The sequence below is a fragment of the Aspergillus costaricaensis genome (genome assembly GCF_003184835.1).
Source record: "Aspergillus costaricaensis CBS 115574 unplaced genomic scaffold BO79scaffold_27, whole genome shotgun sequence".
Taxonomy (NCBI): domain Eukaryota; kingdom Fungi; phylum Ascomycota; class Eurotiomycetes; order Eurotiales; family Aspergillaceae; genus Aspergillus; species Aspergillus costaricensis.
This window is the reverse complement of record NW_020291827.1, coordinates 310498-330288: the sequence shown is the minus strand read 5'-3', so window position 1 is coordinate 330288 and position 19791 is coordinate 310498. Positions and strand designations below refer to the sequence as shown.

Genomic DNA, 19791 nt, shown 5'->3' with positions numbered 1-19791 from the left:
GCAGAGGGAGTTTTTCCGCTCTGTCGTCATTGGAGGAATTAGTCCTCAAAAGGTACTACTTCGTACTATGGCTACTAGCCAGAGTCCCATGGATCCGTGCCGTCAAGTCTATTGTTGGTCCGAATCCGGCTGGGCGTCTTACCGTCACTCTTGTGTGTATTCCAGTATCCACCGTGTAATCCCGTCTTCTTCCACTCATCACCCCAGCATTCCCCGCATTTCCCTTCATCATCCTAGCAGCTTCCCAGCGGTCAGACCGATGGCACAACCAGAGTACTACACCATAAACCCAGTTGGTTAAACAGGTGCCTGGCGACATGTCAGACAAGCAGATACCGCCAAGCGCGGTCTCTGAGCACAACAAATGTCATCGTACCGAGATGGCTCCAATGCACCTTACGTCGACCCAACGGCCTCCCGCAAGGGTCAGCCCATACCTACCACTTTCTAAACAATGCACTCCTCCCTTTGGAATCTCTTAATTTCGGTCAACAGTAGAAGGGATGCTCCACTTTGGGAGGTGAAGGAGATGAGGTAAGCAGCTCCTTCTTCCTACAACACGGATGGGATCCAGTCGGAAGAAGAACGGGACGTCTTCACTGCTCTCGATATTCCGGGCGTCACTCTTGACTCCGATTATCCTCGGTGTCGCCTAAACACAAATGTCGCTCATCATTTATCCAGGTTAGCGGTTAGCCTGGGGGAAGAAATTACCCCACTTTCGGCTAAGGTGCTGCTGACGGTGATGGGGCGCCACTGCAAAATAATAGTGGCTTTGTCAGACAGTCAGAGTACTCTCTGAAGATGAGAAATTGCTTGCATGACTATGGGTGTGTTATCTAAGTCCTAGTCAAGACATCCACTGCTTGTACGCAGTGAGTTCTCGGACAAAGTCCGGACTGTTGATCGTCCACGCATCGCCGGTAGAGCGGACATTGCCGACCACATGGCAGTCTAATGATCTTGAACCATAACGCTTGACCGGGTTACCAGAAAGGCATCGTTTTCGTAGAATTTTCTCGGAGGGTGGCTGCTCTCGGTCAGGTGCCGCATGCGCTCATGCAGAGACAGGCCATTCGGGGTTGGTTGAAGATGTGGGGAATTTCTCCGTGGGGTACTCACTACTACTCACTAGTATGGTCTAGTACCCTGAGGATTCGGGATTCAGACTCGAAAGTCTTGTTTCCGTCATGGACGACAAACTAGCCCGCTCGACCTCCGATTACGGGTAGAAGTTGAGCCATTTCTTCCATTTCTTTTGCTTACCAATATGTCGCCTTCCTTTGAAAGGTAACCAAAGACCCAGTTTGTTTGTGGGTACGGGATATACTAGATTGCATGATCGAAGATGAGTTCTATTCTTCGACTCTGAACTGCCGAGTACTCCGGTTGCGGCCCCCTCTGAGCCCGACGTGCATTACTATTTGCCTCTCGCTTGTTTTACCTAATTTTCTAAGATCAATCCTGATCTGTCCAGGCGTCATCTGCCAAGATTTGGCTGGCTTTGACTCGAGCCTCCCACCCCCGCATCACCCGCGCTCCTGGTCTCACACACCCAGGATAACAAGCAACGGCATCTTTCCGCCTGACATCCTGTTTGCTGCTAGGCATGCCGATATTCGAAAATCATGTTGACGCCGAAAGCCTCGAGACGGGAAGTAAATCAGCTACATCGACCCGAAAGCCCCGAGCCTGGTATCCGATGTCTACGGGAAGTCCAGAAAAGTCGCATCTGTATCACTGATATAGAACCGGCTCAGGTAGAGATCCTAGCCACTAAAAGCTTACAAGCAGCACGACGCCCTCGTACATGCATTGGAAATGAAGCCAGGGCTATCTTCCCACGGCATACTAATCAAGCAAAGCCCGGCAGAAGGTACTCATTAAACAGTGCATTAGACACCCGAGTTACCCTTCGCAATTTAAACCCTTCCCCGTGTGGGGTGTATCCCGGAACTGGGGCCTCCACCAGCCACAACCGCGACAAACCCGGGGACATGTAGCAGCTCACCAAGGCTCATTGACGGATGAACCCGAACGGCATCCACACTGAGCCTGTCTTCCTGCCGATGATTACCCGTACGACGGGCAGGTGGTATGTCCGGTAGAATCATTCCAGTGTTCTCGTATCCTACAATTATAAGCAGTCCTATAGGGTATCCACCATAGTAATATCAACGGACGGCATCATGTACTGTACTCCGGATATTCATCGGCGACTTAGACATTTAGTAGAGGGGTCCGAGCGAAGTGAAATGCACTAGGCAGTCAGAATAATGAATCTGGAGGTGTGACTACCAACTAGATCTAAACCAGAAAATTTATACTATACCTCCTAATGCAAAAGATATACAGATTAATGTCTGCCTTGTCGGGGAACAAAAACAAACGAGATTAATTGCTCTCTTTGTCTCTCTCCCGTCAACTATGACGTTACATTGCATGTATCCATGCCTATACCTTTTCCCCATTATCCACGGCGTGTGCTCAATCTCTCTTTCTTCCTTTGGCACTAAAATTACTAGATGCTGCGCTTCGGATCATCGGATCGGTTAGGCCCGAATCTTACACAGATTTATTACTTCTTTCTCCTTCTGGGGGTTTACTTTCCTTTCTCTCTCTCTCTCCTGCATTTCGTTCCAAATGTCTGTGGGTTATATTGCCACGATTTGGGTAGGGGAGGGAAATATGTATTATCATTTAGTGGAAGGGATTAGAAGAGACATGTTATCAATCAAGTCACTACTAATTCGCTTCAGACAATCTGAGAACTCCTGTAACCTGGTCTACAGGGTGTACTTGCTTTGGTCGATATCAAGCACGAGTTTCTGCATCGATAGTAACCAGGTAATACTACTCTGGGGGGCATAATGTTTGCAGATATCTGAATGAATATATGATGCTGTGCTCTGGTATTTCTAAGAGCATTGGATCTCTATAGTACAGTACCGTGGGCTCTGTATATCACGTGATACACAGTATGTCACTGCTCGATTCTGATTGGTTGTTCGACTTGGCGTCCCGATGTATGGCATCAAAAAGCAAGGACCATGGAATGTATTCTCATTTTACGCTTGCGCGTCTAATTATATTATCGAAAGGACGATTCCTACGATGGAACACGAAGAGAAGGATCATCCCGATGTAGAGGCGTGCAGCGAGAGTCAGCATGACCATTTCGAAGAAGGCCCATCGTCTGCTTTCCAGCAATTGGCTATACTGGATCGCTTCCTTGCGGTCTGGATCTTCCTTGCCATGGCGATTGGTATAATTTTGGGGAACTTCGTCCCTAATACGAGCAAAGCGCTAGAGAGGGGGAAGTTTGTGGGCGTTTCTGTGCCTATTGGTACGTTGTTGTCCATTCATTGATTGAGATTGAATATGGAAGAGTGCATGCCAACAGCATCCTAGCTATCGGTCTCTTGGTCATGATGTATCCCATCTTGTGTAAAGTGAGGTTCGAAACGCTACATCGGTCATTTCGGGAGAAGGGACTTTGGGTGCAGGTTGGATTCAGCATCATCGTCAATTGGATTATAGCTCCGCTGTTCATGGTAGGTCCGTGTCATATTTTGGGCGATACTGGGCTAATTGAGGTAGCTTGGTCTGGCCTGGGCGTTTCTTCCTGACGAGAGGGGCCTTCGAGAGGGTCTTATCCTTGTCGGTATTGCTCGATGCATTGCCATGGTATGTCATCCCCTCTCTAAAAGTAGTGTAACAAGCTGACGTGCATAGGTCCTCGTCTGGACAGGACTAGCAGGGGGTGATGGGGAATACTGCGCGATTCTAGTCGCCATAAATTCGATCTTGCAAATGGTCCTATTCGCACCCCTCGCCATCTTTTTCATTCGCGTCATTGGTGGAGCGAACCACGGTCTAACAATCGACTATTCGCTGGCTGCAAAAAGCGTTGGCGTATTCCTTGGTATCCCTCTGGGAGCAGCCATCGTCACCCGTTTCTCCCTTAGGTTCCTGATCAGCAGAGAGTGGTACGATAAGCATTTCTTGAAATGGATTAGCCCGCTGTCCCTGATCGGCCTGCTGTTCACCATCTTGGTTCTATTTGCGTCGCAGGGGCGACATGTGGTCCACCAGATCGTATCTGTTATCCGGGTAGCAGCGCCTCTGGTGGTCTACTTTGCTGTTATTTTTGGTGTCACTCTTGCCGTAACACGGCGCTGCGGTTTCGGATACAGATTGTCTTGCACGCAGAGTTTCACTGCTGCCAGCAATAACTTTGAGCTCGCTATCGCAGTCGCGATAGCAACATTTGGCGTGGATAGTGACCAGGCTTTGGCAGCAACAGTTGGACCTCTCATTGAGGTCCCCGTGCTTCTGGGGTTGGTATATGTGGTCAAGTGGGTTGCAAAAAGACAAAAGTGGGCTCCTTAACCGTATTGATGAGCCCATATTGAATACCATCACAAAACAATAGACATAATGTCAGCTGTTGCTTATCTCGTCCAGAACCTGAAACAGTATATGATTTTGTACTCTGCATCCCTCCTCTGTAGTGAGTCCTTTGGAGAAACCGGCCCAGAGTTTCCTGCGGATCTCTGACAGCTCCACTCCACGAGTATTGTACTGGTCGATCAATTCATCTGCAATGGCACAAAGCGTAGTATTCAGAACATCTCCATTGCTTGGCCATGACTCCACAGCTTCGCCTGGGCCGCAGCCACAGACAGATTGGTCTCGGACGGGCACTTCAATGTCCGAGGCCCCTTGCACAATCTCCGAACGAGGCTTTGTAACACGATCACAGCTTTGTCCCGGACTAGAAAGGCCTGACCCAATTGATTGTAGTGCACTAGTAGCAGCATTTCCCGCCTTTGGTATACAGGCTGGACTGTCTTGTGACTGGCATTGTGCTTCAGTCGAACGAAGCTTCGGAATGGCTACCTTCTCGGTCAAGGCTGGATCATCAATTTGCAGATACTGTTCTAATAATTCCGACGGCAAGCCCGAACGAGTCAGAAGATATCTCAACTTTCTGTTCTCCGCCTCAAGCTTCTGCACGGCCATTCTATGTTCCACATCCCGGTGACGCGCTTGTTCTTGCAAAGCAGCCAACTTCTTTTCCAACTCGCGGGTGTGCTGTTGTTTCCTAGCGCGACTATTCCGCTGATTTTCTCGGATGCGAGCAAGTCTATCGAGATCCTGTATCGACAAATTAGCCAATTTGTGTACATCGCATAGGCATGCTTGGTGAGCTTCGACCTTTTGGTGCTTCTTGGGGTCCATCTCTTACCAAGTGAGAATGTGGTCAGTGCTCACCCGAAGTGATCTTCCCCACGAACTGGCAATTCGAAACAACTATAACGTAACTGTATGCTGCCCAAAAAGAGTGGGCTTTTGTGGAGAAAGCTAGCACTGGCTCTGGGGGCTCTTCGGCGTATCTTCTGCGCTATCTGCTTTTACGGCAAACCGTAGTCGCTTCGGGGCATCTTTCCCAACTGGGATACATGGAGCGAAGGATAACCGGAACGATCTAGGCAGATCGATGAACTCTCATCCATGACAAGACATGCTCGGTGGGACTGTAGAAAGTGTTGAGGCATTCATGTAGGCTAGTCACGTGCTGCGCTCAGACCTCCCATACAAAGCATCTCTACGTGTTGCTTTGTTTCGCTCTCCTAGATAGCTTAATTTAACTTACTCTTTTGCTTCTGTTTTTTTTTGTTTATTTATTTATTTATTTTATTGCTTCTGTAGAGTACTTCTTAATAAGTTATAAGTCTAGTCTCTATACTGTGAAGTTATTCAGGTCTTATTACAGTTAGTTATTTACTGCTAGATAAGATATTTTAGTATTATAGAATACTAATCTTAGCAAGTCTAATAAATCTAATTAAATTATTTATATATATTAAGAAGATATATTATATAATTTATTTATTTACTTATGCTAAGTATGTTAAATAGACAGAATAATATAAGAAATTAAATATAAAATATTATTTAAGAATCTCTCTCTAAAAAAGAAAAAGATAATAATATTTAAATTATAAGTAGATAAATTATCTAAATAAATATCTAATAAAATTCCAGAATTACTGTTTTTATTAAAGAGATATATAAATTTCTTAAAATAATATTTTTAAATTAAGCAGATACTTAAAAATATCAGGCTATTAGATTTAATTAATAAAAATTTATCTAAATCTAATAATAAATATGTAAAATATAAGATATAATAAATTTATTTAAAAGTTATTTAATTATAGTTAACTCAGAATCTATTAAATAAAATACTTGATTTATTTACAGATTTTATTAATAAAAAAAATATATTAATAATATATATTAAGTATTTCAGAGAATTATTCTCGGGTATAATATTATATTATATTAAAATATTATATATAATTTTTTTAATATAAAATAATTTTTATACGCTACAGCGGTTAAATTTATTAAAGATTTCTAATTTAATTTTATTTTTAATAAAATTTTATAATATAAAATACTAGCTTTTACAGCAATATTTATATTTTTATAGAAGATAAAAATTAATATATTTATATAAATTATTTTAATAAAAGATAGAATACCAGAGAACTTAAATATAATTTATAATAATAATAATTTCTATATTATTTACAGAAATATAAAAAAATAATATAATAAATTTAATAAAATAAAAATAATAATTATTATAAAAATAATTAAGGTTTATTTAACAAGCTATTTATTATTAAGAAAAAGTAGAAAAAGACTATATATTCTATAAGAAATATTTCTTATAAAAAGTATATTATTAAAATAAAGAAAATAATCTTTAAATATATTAATAAAGTATATAATTATTATAGATATATTAATTATAGCTAAATAAAATATTAATATATTAATATAATTTTATATCTAAAGTAATAAGAACTATATATTTTAAATATCTAATTTTTTAGAAAAAAGTATAACTAGTATAAAAAAAAGAAGTTAAATTTAAATTTAAATATTAATAATTTTAAAGAGACAGCAGTACTAGTAAAATAAATTATAAAAATATCTATTTAATATATTACTCTGTATAAGATAAAATCAGATAATAAAAATTTAAATATTTTAAATTTTTTTAAGATAATAGTTAAAAGTATTATTAATTATTTATTATATTAGATTTATAATATAAATAACTTTTAATATCTTATACCTGACTATACTTTACTAAACTATTATTATAATCTAAATATTTTTAGTTTTTATAAATATAATATCTTTAATAAAGAAATTAGTATTACTAAATCAGCTGGTTACTAGATTTTATTTTTATTTATAAATAATAAATATTTCAAGATCTAAATTAAGATATTTTATTAATTAAATTTTATCTACAGTCTTCTCTCTGTAGATCTCTTATAAAAGAACTTTAAAATATATATAAATATTAAGAATCTGACTTTATACAGGAAAAAAAATAATAAAGTAATAGAATATTTATAAATAAATAAAAATATATTTTTTATATATATTTAGAATACAGAATTAATCTTTATTATAATTAATTTTTTATTATTATATAAATAATATAGACATATAGAATTCTATAAGATTATTTTTATTATAAAAAATTAATAAATTAAATTTAAATACTGCAAGAACCTCTACTGTAATATATATTTATTAAAAAAAATAAAGTATTTAATATTAAGAGATCTTATTTTAAAAATTTTTAATCTTATATAATTTTAGCACGCGGATGTGCAGCAGATAATTTTAATTAATTATAAAAAATTTAAATATTTTTTAATAATAATAAATAATATTACCTAATTAATCAGAATAATTATATTAAAATAGAAAAATAATATCTCTATAAAGCTGATTCAGATAAATAATAAATATAAAAATATAGTTAATAAATATATTACTTTATAATATCTTAATAAAAACTATAAGTTTAATAGATTTAAATAATAGATATACTATGAAAATTAAGAAATTTATATTATAATATCAGTATCTAGAATATCTGAAGCTAATAGATTTACTAAATATTATAATAATTTATTTAATTAAATAAATAAAATTATAATACTTGACTTAGATTTACTTATAATTCTTTAATTATTTATTATAAAATTTATTATATAGATTCTTAACTGCCTAATTCTTATAAAAAATAAAATTAAATAAATATTTATTTATCTATACAGATTATTTTATAATCTTCTAAATCTTAATATTTTATTTAAATTTTTATATATATTTAGATATTATTACTACTAATATATATCTATAAAGAATTATATTATCTTTAGAAAGATAAATTCCCGTACTGATATTAGTTATTTTATTAATTTTAATAAAGATTACAGCTATATATATCTAGTATAATATCTTGATTTAAATAAGATTAAATATTTAAAAAATATAATATTCTATAAAGAATATATATATAAGAATAATTATAAAGACTCTGATAATATAATTATTATATTTATATTTATTTTTAAAAATTTAATTATATTAACACAGAATACCAGGATCAATTTTAATAAAATAATTATATATAATATATAAAATATAATTAATTATAATAAGGCTCTTCCTGTATTAGATAATAATACTAATTTTATATATAAAAAAATAAAAATTATATTTATATTAATTAAATCTTTTAAATCTACTTTTTTTATTCTGCCTGTGCCTACTATTCTAATTTATTTAATAGAAAATCTTTATAATTATAAGATATTATTTATTAAATATATAAAATAAGATTTTTAATTTACTGAATCTAAATCTCCTGCTGCTATAATTACTATATTAAAATAATTTTAATAAATTATTAAAAAAAAAGTTCTTTATAGCTAGAAAATAAATAAATAATTATATTAAAATAAGAATTTAATTTATCTTTCTTATCTACTTTTAAGTAATATAAGATTAATATATTAAATATTTATATAAAAATTATCTTGTTCCTACTTATTCTATATTAAAAAAAAATTATAATTATATAAATTAATAAAATTAAATTAATAAATATTTATAAAATAATTAACTGACCTGCTGGTACCCACATAATTTTAAATAAATAAATATTTAATTTAAAAATTAATATAAAGAATATTATTATATAATTTTATATTTATTAAATAATTTATAATAATTATCAGATATCTAATATTAATTATATTAAATTTTTTATTCTAGTAGTAAGCAAGATTGCTCTTAAAATATTTATAATTAATATAATATTAAAAAATCTCTACTGGAAGTAATATAATATTATTTTTATTTATTTATATATATAAATAAAAAATAAATAAATTTATATAAAATAACTAACTGGATTCCATAAGAATTTCTCTAAATATATATATTTATTTAAAATAATATTTTACAGACTGCGGCAGGCGGCATACTTTTAATATTATATTTTTAATAAAAAATTATAAAAAGTCAGCTTTAAATCTTTACTAGAAAATCTATATATATACAGAAATAATAATATATAACTTATTATTTATATAGATAATTTTACTATTACTAGTTCTGAGTAAATAAATCTAATTTTAATAAAATATTATTTAAATAAAATATTTAGACTTAAAGAGTTAGATAAATTAAAAATCCTGTTTAATTATAATATTTTTTATAATTATAAAATAAGTAATATTTTACTCAGGTAATCTATCTATATAAAAAAGTATTTTATTATTATTAAAATATAATCTTACTCAGGTATTATTATTTTTATAATATTTATTTATATAAAAATAAATTATACTAAGATATTAATTAAAAAAGTTAATATTAATAAATATTAAAATCTTATAAATAAATTAAATTAATTAATTATTAAAATAAGACCTGATTTATATCTTATTATATTCTACTTATAAAGATATATATATGCTTTTATTATAATAAATATAAAAATATTAAAAAATATATATAAATATTTATATAATATTATTTTTTACAGGATTATTCTGGTAGCTAATTATATTAAAAAAATTAAAATTTATATAAATACTGTTTATACTGACCACAAGAATAATAAATTAATAAAAAAATAAATTATATTTTATATAAATAATTTTATTATTTAGTTATCTAATAAATAAAGTATTATTATATTTTTTTTTATTATTATAAAATACTGCGTGTACAATACCGCTGTTAAAAATATTTTATATATTAAGAAATTAATATAAATATTTAATTTTAAGATATTAGATAATAGTAAGATACTTTTATTTAATAATATTATTAATTTATTATAAATTTTTAATTATAATATTTATATACAGTTTATTAAATAGCTAGATAACTATTATTTATTTATAATAAATCTTATTAAAATAAATATTATATTAATCTAATATATTACAGGTACTTGTAACCCTGCAGACAGTCTTATTAAAATATTAGATTAAAAAAAATTCTATAATTTTTAAATTTTTTTAAAAATAATCTTATTAATTACAGTCACGCAGCATCTAGGAAATAATATTTAATATATAAAAAATTACTTATTTAGGAAATATCTACAGTTTTATTTAATATTTCTTTATATACTCCTTCGCCTAAGGGGCTGTGTTAAGATATTTATATAGATTAGTTATATACTGTGCTCAGATCTTCCACATAAAGCATCTCTATGTGTTACTTTATTTCGCTCTCCTAGATAGCTCAATTTAACTTACTCTTTTGCTTCTGTTTTTTTTTGTTTGTTTGTTTATTCGTTTCGTTGCTTCCGTAGAGCGCTCCTCAACAGAAAGCATGATTGGGCATGTCTGTGGACTGTTTCCAATGCTTGGTGGGTGGATTCTGTCTCGGCCCAAGCTCCATTGAAGCCATAAGCACTTTATTTGGTGCAACGATCACATTAGGGGACAACAACACCCACGACGACCCACCGGTTCGTGAAACAAAAAGGACCAGGTGTCCGCTAAGATGAAGATCATGGCTAGGCTATTGGTTCTAGACTTTCAGATTCTGCTGCAGAGCGACGTCCAAGCGGAAGGTTTACTGCTGTGTATCTGCTAAGTACACTACAACACTATATCGTGTGACAAAGCAGAACATAATGTTTTGTAGAGATGAAAGCTTGTCCACACTCTACTCATCTCTTTATTGGTAAATCAAAAAGTCTAGGATTGACTACAAGCGAGCAACGCAACTACGTGCTTGTTTAGATGTCAGCGCAGCAAGAGACAGCTATCGGATAAACGTAAAGAGCCAGGCGGCGGAGAGTATATCCCCCTTCCCTTCCGCGCACCGCTACAATCCCCACGAGTGGAGAGATCTTCAATCTCCCGGATCTAGTTTCAGCAAAGATTAGATATATCCGAGCTATTTAGGGTCCAGTCCAGATCGGGTCATAGAAATCTCATGGAAGGGAAAACGAACCCACCCGTCATACCAGCGAACAGGTGGCGCTGGAGCTCAACTTGGACGACGTCACTAACCGTCACTCATACTTGGGAGCCCCCCAGAAGGACTGGTTCACTTTTTCGCATCCATGCGCTCAATCTTCTTAATGTCTTTCACATCTTTATCCTCACATGGATCTCGTGATTCTTTTGCCCTGCCAATAACCTAACTCCTATCGATACGCTTCATTGCTTAGACGTATATCATCATGGTTTCCACGCGACACCATCCCCGCGACTTTCCGCCCCCCGCGACTGGGAGAGCTTCGCCGCCATCAACACCTTCTTCATCTTCTACAGGTGCCAATGGCTCTGGGAAAAAATGGGTGCATGTCCCGTCTGGTGCCATTACACTGTGGTTGATCTTCTCTGTTCCACTAGTACTATGGGATGCCAGCTACGTGTTGCTGCGCCCTCACCTGAAGCTCGAAAGCAAGCTACATTCCCCGATCTGGACTCCGTATGCGCTTTATGGCACAATCGATTACCTCTACGGCTGGCCGGCATTCAATGCGCGCAATGAATTTACCATTGCGCAAACTATCCTGAACCTTGTCGAGACCGCTGGATATATCTACTACCTGGTTATTGTGTACACACATGGGGTTACAGCGGGAAACACGTCTCGAGGCCAACGTAAAACCAAGAAAGGGCCAATGTGGATGCTGAAAGAGTCCAAGGTTGTTACTGGTCGTCCCGGCGCGACTGCGCTTCTGGTGGCATATAGCGCCTCCGTTATGACTCTTGCGAAGACGGCCTTATTCTGTGAGTCGCGATTAAGCTGTCAGGATTGGTATGGCATATGACTCTAATGAATCTTTCATAGGGCTGAACGAGGCTTTCTCTGGTTTCGCAGACGTTGATCGCAACGATCCCTGGACCTTGTTCTTCCTGTGGATCATACCCAAGTAGGTTTCGGTTCTTGTTGATGTTGTTGGTTCATCTAACGGTCGCATTAGTGCTCTCTGGATCATCTTCCCTAGCTATGGCGTTTATGCTTTGGGTTCAGAAATTCAGGCGTCACTAGAGAGTGCCACACCGCGTCAGCGAGTTGGGCGGCCCAAATCGTCGTAGGATGGCCCGGGACCGCAGCAAGCTCGGGTTAATGCTAGGTTGCATCCGGCTAGAGACGCTTGACCAGGATACGAGAGGGGAAGTCGCGTGCACCACACTAGCACGGAGTTTGATCACCGGCCATGAATGAAGTGATTTGGGGAAAGTGGGAGTGGGAGGAATAATGGAGGACAGATTCGGAGGTGGACATGTCGGAAGATTTGGGTTATATATCCGTACCGTAATACTATAAGCCCCGGAGATACAAGCTTAGATAAAATCAACAATCGAGGAAATTGAGTAAGGAGACGTCTGTCAGCAAAGAAGCCAGCACTAAACTAGTAGTTGATAGCGTAACTTTTCCCCGGGATCATTGCGGGATAACAGCAGCCAGTGATACTGCGGGCTAGAAACGCCATGCATTCGTTGGTATTTACCCAACGTCGCTGCAGGCTTCCGATACGTTCCCTCGCTGCACGATTCCATCCACCGCTATTGTGTACCTCATTCCCTTCTCGATATTATTTGTTCTAGTTCTCCTGGAGATTGGTCTTGTCTAGTGGGTTCCGCAAGGGTCTGGGGTGGTTGAGCCAGTCGATGGTTGTCCAATAACCGCAGCCCCATATATATTACCACCGATGACACTCCGGACTTGCACGTTCAGCTATTGAACCTTCTTCTTTACAACACCCATGTTCTGGAGACTGGGTTCCTTATTGGCGCTGTACCTTTTTCTTTATGGGCATCATTATCATCACCCAGAATCCCCAACCTGACATTTTCTACAAATATTTACTATAGTGAAAACAATATCCGGGGACGACGAACATTTAAATTACTAAAGGGCAAATTCCCCCAGGATGACGACGGCGAGAGGTGCCAAGCCTCCAGTCAGCGCCCGTCCTAGCCAGCCTTCCCCATACCCACCGATTTCGACCACCGCCTCATCCCGCGGTTTCGTCCCGTCTTTCTCCCCAGAGCACCAGCAGGACCAGACCCTGTGGCCAACTCCCTCCGCATCCACCCCCTTCCTACCGAACGATGATCCGGGTCTTGTTCTTGGGGTACCTGCGCCCATCATGATCCCTCCGGAGTCCGACGAGTCCCCCTTGGCCTCCGGCCTGACCCTGGGCCACGACGATATCGTCCTTCCCGAAGACCTCGACAACCATAGCCGGGCCAGCTCGCGTGATCCCGGCAGCGCCGTTACTGCCGGTGATCCGGGTACCTCGCACGAGTCGGGGATTGATGCCCACCGGGACGACGGCAGAGGCGACCCCGCACACAATCACGACCAACAGGGAGGCGAAAAACCAGCGTGGAGCGAAATGAAGACGAAAGCCGGCAAGGAGCGAAAGCGCCTACCCCTCGCCTGCATTGCTTGTCGAAGAAAAAAGATCCGATGCTCCGGCGAAAAGCCTGCGTGCAAGCACTGCTCGCGCTCTCGAATACCATGTGTTTACAAGGTCACTACCAGAAAGGCGGCGCCCCGGACGGACTACATGGCGATGCTGGATAAGCGCCTGAAGAGGATGGAGGACCGGGTCATCAAAACCATCCCCAAGGAAGAGACTAGGGATATGGGTGCCATTGGCCGGTCGGTGGTTCGACCGCCTCAACCCGGACAGACCAACAAGGCGCAGAAGAAGCGGACAGCGGAAGAGGCTTTTGCTGCGGAAATGGATGAGTGGGCTCGGGAGAGCCGCAATGGTCCGCAGGATACCTTTCCGATGCGCCGTGAGAGTAAACCAGGTGATGCGTCGGGCTTAATGAGTGCAGGTGCCGAGTTTTTACCGTCATTGGAGATCCAGGAGCACCTGGCAGAGGTGTTCTTCGATTGCGTCTACGGGCAGTCCTACCTCCTTCTTCACAAGCCAAGCTTCATCCGAAGACTCAAGGCAAGAACCGTTCCTCCAGTTCTTATACTTGCCGTTTGCGCCGTTTCCGCTCGATTTTCAACACATCCACAGATCAATTCCGAACCTCCTTTCCTGCGTGGCGAGAACTGGGCCAATCCAGCAGCTGCTATAGCCCTGAGTCGCCATGACGAGCCTAATATCACTATTCTGACCGTGTTTTTGCTTCTGGGTCTTCACGAGTTCGGTACATGTCATGGCGGGCGGAGTTGGTCATTCGGTGGCCAAGCACTGCGCATGGCGTATGCCCTGCAATTACATAGGGAGCTCGACCATGACCCTCTACTAGTCCAGAACAATGGCAACGGATCGCAGCTTAGTTTTACGGATCGGGAGATACGAAGGCGAACCATGTGGGCGTGTTTCTTGATGGACCGTTATAATTCATCCGGGAGTCAGCGCCCGCCGATAGGAAACGAGAAGTTTCTGCAAATACAGCTCCCTATAAAGGAGTCACATTTCCAGATGGAGATCCCGGGGCCCACGGAAGACTTGGACGGCAATGTTCTCAATCCAGTTCCAGACGATGTTGGTCAGCTATCTAATGCGAAGGAGAACATGGGTGTATCAGCCTATATCATCCGTGCAGTTGTCATATGGGGCCGCATCGTTGATTATCTCAACCTCGGAGGAAAAAGAAAAGACACGCAGCCACTGTGGTCGCAGGAGTCTGGGTACATGCGCCTCAAGCGGCAGATTGAGGAGTTTTCCGCGTCTCTCCCTAGCCATCTCTTGTTCACTTACGAAAACCTTCAGATCCATGCAGCCGACCGAATCGCCAACCAGTTCATCTTTCTGCACATTATCATCCACCAGAACATGCTCTTCTTGAATCAATTCGCCATACCGCTATCACCGGGAGGACGACCTCCCCGTGACATGCCTAAGGCATTCCTGAGCAATGCCGGCCGAGCAGCAGTGGAAGCTGCTCATCATATTTCTATCCTCATCGACCGTGCATCAGCTTATCCTCTCACTGTCCCGTTCGCTGGATACTGCGCTTATTCGGCCAGCACTGTCCATATATGGGGCATATTCTCGAAAAACGCACAGTTGGAGGCGCGTTCCAAGGAAAATCTGCGCCATACATACCGTTACCTCAATAAGATGAAGAAGTATTGGGGAATGTTTCATTACATGGTAGAAAGTGCCAAGGACCGATACCGTCAATTTGCGGATGCGGCCATCAAAGGCACGGTGGTTACGCAGAATGGTGGGCAGATTGCGCCTATGTTCCAGTATGGCGACTGGTTCGACAAGTATCCCCATGGGATGTCGAGGTCACACTGGGAGGAACCCGATCCTCAAAAGGCAAAGAGCGACGATGGTGTCATGAGTCAACGGCCAGACCTTCAGAGCGTCGAGGAGTTCTTTGCCAGTCTTTCTCCAACACCACAGCCGAGCGCCCCGCGTAGGCATTCGAAGAAGAGCAGCAAAGCTGACAGCGTGAGCGGGTTCGATGGACCAACTCCCCCACAGTCAATGAATGAAATCGCCATGGACGGCGCCCCGGGCATGCTGGGAACAACCGGTACAGGATTCCCTCAGCCGGCCGTGTTCAACCAGAACCGCGCGGGACAACAGCCCTTCGCACAACCCGGCTTCGACTTTTCCATGCCCGCAGCAGACCAACTCCCGCAGCTAGACCGACAATTTGTCTACGGCTCCTTTGGCGACTTTGACCCGTCTGCATCCCTCGTCCCACCCGAGAATCCGGCGATGCCCGCTCCCGTGAACCGCCCCGAAGCTCCCCCTAATCAAGATCCCTCCACCATCTTTACCGGTCAACTAGACCCTAATGCCCCGTCCGGTGCAGGTGAATACTATCAACCCAGCGCCTGGTTCTTGCCCTTCAACCTCGACCCCGTGGGCGCCGGTGGAGGCCTTGATCCAAATTCACAAGCCGCCGGTTCTGGTAACCCTGTCGTGGGAGGTCCCGATCTGTCTGGGTTCGGAAACATACCAATGGGAGCATTTGACTTAGGACTGGGGGTGAACCGGGGTTCACAGGCATGAGCAATTGTATTTTTGTGTCTGCGGATAGGAGGAAATATCATTTGATTTGGCTTTTAGTTTTCAGCGGGGTACATTCGGGCTTGGGGCGGACGGTCTGGTTTTGGAAAAGATTTTGGAGTTTATGAACGACCTTGGCTATGTGGTATATGCGACGCGACGCTTTTAGTCTGGTCTGGTCATGTCATGCCTTGATGCTGTGTATTTATATTATGGTTATATATTCGACAGGAATAAATATACCTCAATCAAGAATTTTTATGCACTTTCGTCCATAATTCGGTGTATCTTAATTAGGGTATGCCATATATTGGTTGGACACGGTTAGGAATCGACCACGAACAGATTCAATATAGCCCACCAACCCCGCAATCTGAGCAAAAAGAACAAGAATAGTAAATCAAAAGAACGAAACAGATACATACATAGAGGGAAACAAGCAAAAAATGCATTGTCGGGGAGTCGAACCCCGGCCACTCGCTTGGAAGGCGAGTATCATAACCGTTAGACTAACAATGCTTGGAAGAATGCATCATCCGTGAATCGAACACGGGCCTCATCGATGGCAACGATGAATTCTACCACTAGACCAATGATGCTTCCTTGGAGAAAATTGACAGTTATTTAATTTATACCCCACCATGCACCACCAGTGATGTCATGGGGTGGGGTGGTTTGAAGTTTAAACTGCGTGCGTCGGAATTATGTATAATTTAGTTTGATTTCACCTTTTTTCAAAGATAGAGATACAGTCATGTTTGATGAAAAGAGAAGAAACGATAACAGTATTTAGTCATCCATTATTGCAACATTACTTCATTTCATTCATACTGTCTGTCTGGCATTGGATTACGCACAACCAGGCGTTGGCTACTATGATAATAAACCTACTGAGCTATGCAAGTTTCTCTGTCCAGACTAGCCATTCTCATCATGTTTCATACCTATGTATTTTAAATGAACTCGTCATTTGAAATGGATACAGTCTGTTCATTTGCTCAAGCGCCATACCCTAAATCTGACATTAGTGCTTTGCGGATTGTGAGCTGTTGTAGGGACTACATTTCAACTAGCAAGCATTGTTAGTCTAACGGTTATGATACTCGCCTTCCAAGCGAGTGGCCGGGGTTCGACTCCCCGACAATGCATTTTTTGGTTTTCTGTATTCCTCTCAAGTTATTGACTTATGATGTCGGACTTATGCTATCTGGGTGGTAGTGTGTTGTTTGTTTTTGTGGGTGTGGTAAATTTTCATGTTTCTTCATCAAGGATGTGCAGATATTAGTTTAATCGAGGACATTAGGTTTAACATCCCTGGCAGTTGTTTGCAGGGTGCTACTACACATAATTGACTGTAAAATATATAGTTGTGGCACTAGACTGGCCGCGGATGTGGTAAAATGCAAAACATATTCTCATGCTCTTCGTAGTAGTAATACTCAAACACGCTATAAAACAGGAGCCACCTTGATCAACCAATCAATCAATCAATCCACGCATGCTTGCAACATCCATATGATAATCGGACGTTGTACAACAAAATACAACCAATGCAGGCAGCGATATATCATATAGTTGCGCTATAAATCCCAGAAACAAACGAAGCTAGTTAACAAACAGATTTTTAATCCTCCCACTCCTCATCTAACTGATCTATCAATCGATTTTCGGCATCCACGTCACTGCCTCGACGGCCGAAACTGCCGCGGTGGTTGACGCTGTTACCGCGGGTGTGACCGTGGCCGAGAGTTGGGGAGCGTTTTAAGCGGAGGAGGCGGGCTAGGGAGGAGAAGAGGATGATGATCATGTCCTGTTTTAGAGGGGAAGAGAGAGGAGATGAGGTTAGCTTAGGGTTCTGTATAATGAATGTATTCTTGAAGAATAGCAAATGAGACAGTTGTGTGTGTTCAGATAGATGTGTGAAGCAAGGAAAGATTTCTAGAATCAATCAATCGAGCTATTGACATGCTTCCAGCTTGCTCTATAGGACGTCTTTGCTAGGCCTGCTCGAGCAATGACTGTATATACCGCGTTCGACACGGCTAGATGTCCAAAGGGCTAGATGTCCAAACGAGTGACTTCAAAGACAAGCAAAAAAGACATGCGTAAGGAAAGAACGAATGGCAAGCACGCCTGATGTAATTGAGCTCCAGACCAGCCAAAGCAGATTCAATCCATCCTCGAAACAGGTAACCTTGCATTGCCAAACTCCTTGTACGGGGCCTGCTCTTGCCGCCGGGACCGTCGGAACGGGATTAACGCCAGTATACTTACTTTGATGAAGTCGAGCATTCCCGCCCAAAGACTGTAGTTCGGGCACTGTCTCCAGCCGCGCTGGTGCATGACAGTTCGTTGGTATGCGCAACCACCGACCAGGTACGCTGCCACGGCAATCAAGGCACTATGCTTATCAGTTATTGATCCTATCTAAGGTTGTTTTCCACTTACATTACGCCGAAAACGCCGGCTGGCGAAAGACCCGGGTTATCCGGTGTGGGCGCGGTCGCGCCACAAGCGGCAGAGCTTCGAACTTCGAAGAAATATGTGCACTGGTCCATGGTGCCGACAAAGGAGACCGTCGCCTGGGAGGCAGGGGTGTCGCGCTCACAAAGGAACGACATGATAGTGGATTTGGTGCGGGCGGCATTTCCGATGTAGTCGCCAGCACAAGGGGAGCCATTGGTATAGTTCATGACCAGCTTTCGGCCGCGGAAGAAGGGGTCTGATGCTTGTTGACTGCACCGCGCCAGTTAGTGATTATGGCAAGTGGTATAGAAGAATAGTGTCACCGTACCCAATGGAGTAGACTTTACCCTCCCTCTCGTAGTAGGCGCTAACATTCCTCCACCTTGCGCGGTCCACTCCCACCACATCCTTGATATCTTCGACCACGGGCGCACAGATATTTAACGTAAAGTTGGCATTGTAGTCGTGTCCTCTGGCGTGCCAACTCTCGTCTCGGGCGCCTTTGCGAGGTTTGTCCCCGTCTACTGGGGGCGGAGATAAGGAGATGGTGTTGAGATCGTAGAATAAGCCGGTCGTGGGAGAGCGAACGACGCAGGGAGAGAGACCATCCTTCGGAGCAGAAGAATCGGAGGCAGCCTGAGAGACAAGCGGAGCAGCCAGGAGGAAGAGGAACCTCAGCAAGGAGGATGTGGGTGGCTTCATGGTGGGAAGATGATCTCCGGTGGAGGCAGCCGGGACGGTCGGCGATAACGGTTCTAAGCCGAGGAAGGGAACGAGGATGGATCAGGAAGCTGGGAGTAGTGACTAATCGGTAAGTCTGGTTAGATCGAAGGAGAGCAAAGCAAAGGAGAGACCAGAGGTAAAGAAAAGAAGAAGAAGAGAGAGAAAAGAGGGGAAGGACAAGGAGGAGCAGCAGATGAAGCAGGCGTCGTAATGCGCGGAGATGAAACGTC

General features: G+C 40.6%; 6 protein-coding genes and 3 non-coding genes across 9 annotated transcripts; 4 read left to right on the top strand and 5 right to left on the bottom strand.

Moving 5' to 3' along the window:
* Window positions 1–74: 74 nt before the first annotated feature.
* BO79DRAFT_230870 (uncharacterized protein) lies at window positions 75–2452 on the bottom strand (the record flags this gene model as incomplete). The annotated part of the gene is made up of 8 exons (XM_025684123.1): window positions 75–233; window positions 327–437; window positions 715–756; window positions 890–1056; window positions 1385–1484; window positions 1929–1956; window positions 1990–2049; window positions 2433–2452. The coding sequence occupies 8 exons, from the start codon at window positions 2450–2452 to the stop codon at window positions 75–77; spliced, it is 687 nt and encodes a 228-aa protein (XP_025536976.1).
* Window positions 2453–3114: 662 nt separating this feature from the next.
* On the top strand, window positions 3115–4392 carry BO79DRAFT_199803 (arsenic resistance protein; the record flags this gene model as incomplete). Its single annotated transcript, XM_025681444.1, has 4 exons — window positions 3115–3346; window positions 3412–3554; window positions 3601–3687; window positions 3736–4392. 4 exons carry the CDS (start codon window positions 3115–3117, stop codon window positions 4390–4392), a joined length of 1119 nt encoding a protein of 372 aa, XP_025536975.1.
* Window positions 4393–4443: 51 nt separating this feature from the next.
* BO79DRAFT_199801 (bZIP transcription factor) lies at window positions 4444–5419 on the bottom strand (the record flags this gene model as incomplete). The annotated part of the gene is made up of 2 exons (XM_025681443.1): window positions 5221–5419; window positions 4444–5160 (listed from the first exon to the last, which is right to left on the bottom strand). The coding sequence occupies exons 1-2, from the start codon at window positions 5242–5244 to the stop codon at window positions 4444–4446; spliced, it is 741 nt and encodes a 246-aa protein (XP_025536974.1). The 5' UTR covers window positions 5245–5419.
* A 6180-nt stretch (window positions 5420–11599) lies between these two features.
* BO79DRAFT_247109 (uncharacterized protein) lies at window positions 11600–12620 on the top strand (the record flags this gene model as incomplete). The annotated part of the gene is made up of 3 exons (XM_025685622.1): window positions 11600–12155; window positions 12217–12298; window positions 12350–12620. 3 exons carry the CDS (start codon window positions 11600–11602, stop codon window positions 12462–12464), a joined length of 753 nt encoding a protein of 250 aa, XP_025536973.1. The 3' UTR covers window positions 12465–12620.
* Window positions 12621–13435: 815 nt separating this feature from the next.
* BO79DRAFT_210496 (putative C6 transcription factor) lies at window positions 13436–16607 on the top strand. The gene has a single exon (XM_025682815.1). It carries the CDS (start codon window positions 13523–13525, stop codon window positions 16373–16375), a length of 2853 nt encoding a protein of 950 aa, XP_025536972.1. The 5' UTR covers window positions 13436–13522; the 3' UTR covers window positions 16376–16607.
* A 212-nt stretch (window positions 16608–16819) lies between these two features.
* Window positions 16820–16891, bottom strand: BO79DRAFT_t181. Its single transcript has one exon. It is a non-coding gene; the product is annotated as a tRNA-Gly (tRNA).
* A 9-nt stretch (window positions 16892–16900) lies between these two features.
* Window positions 16901–16971, bottom strand: BO79DRAFT_t180. The gene has a single exon. It is a non-coding gene; the product is annotated as a tRNA-Gly (tRNA).
* Window positions 16972–17448: 477 nt separating this feature from the next.
* On the top strand, window positions 17449–17520 carry BO79DRAFT_t183. The gene has a single exon. It is a non-coding gene; the product is annotated as a tRNA-Gly (tRNA).
* A 274-nt stretch (window positions 17521–17794) lies between these two features.
* On the bottom strand, window positions 17795–19754 carry BO79DRAFT_178059 (putative vacuolar sorting receptor (Mrl1)). Its single transcript, XM_025679962.1, has 5 exons — window positions 19167–19754; window positions 18821–19108; window positions 18615–18773; window positions 18363–18390; window positions 17795–18182 (listed from the first exon to the last, which is right to left on the bottom strand). Exons 1-5 carry the CDS (start codon window positions 19538–19540, stop codon window positions 17997–17999), a joined length of 1035 nt encoding a protein of 344 aa, XP_025536971.1. The 5' UTR covers window positions 19541–19754; the 3' UTR covers window positions 17795–17996.
* Between the last annotated feature and the right edge of the window lie 37 nt (window positions 19755–19791).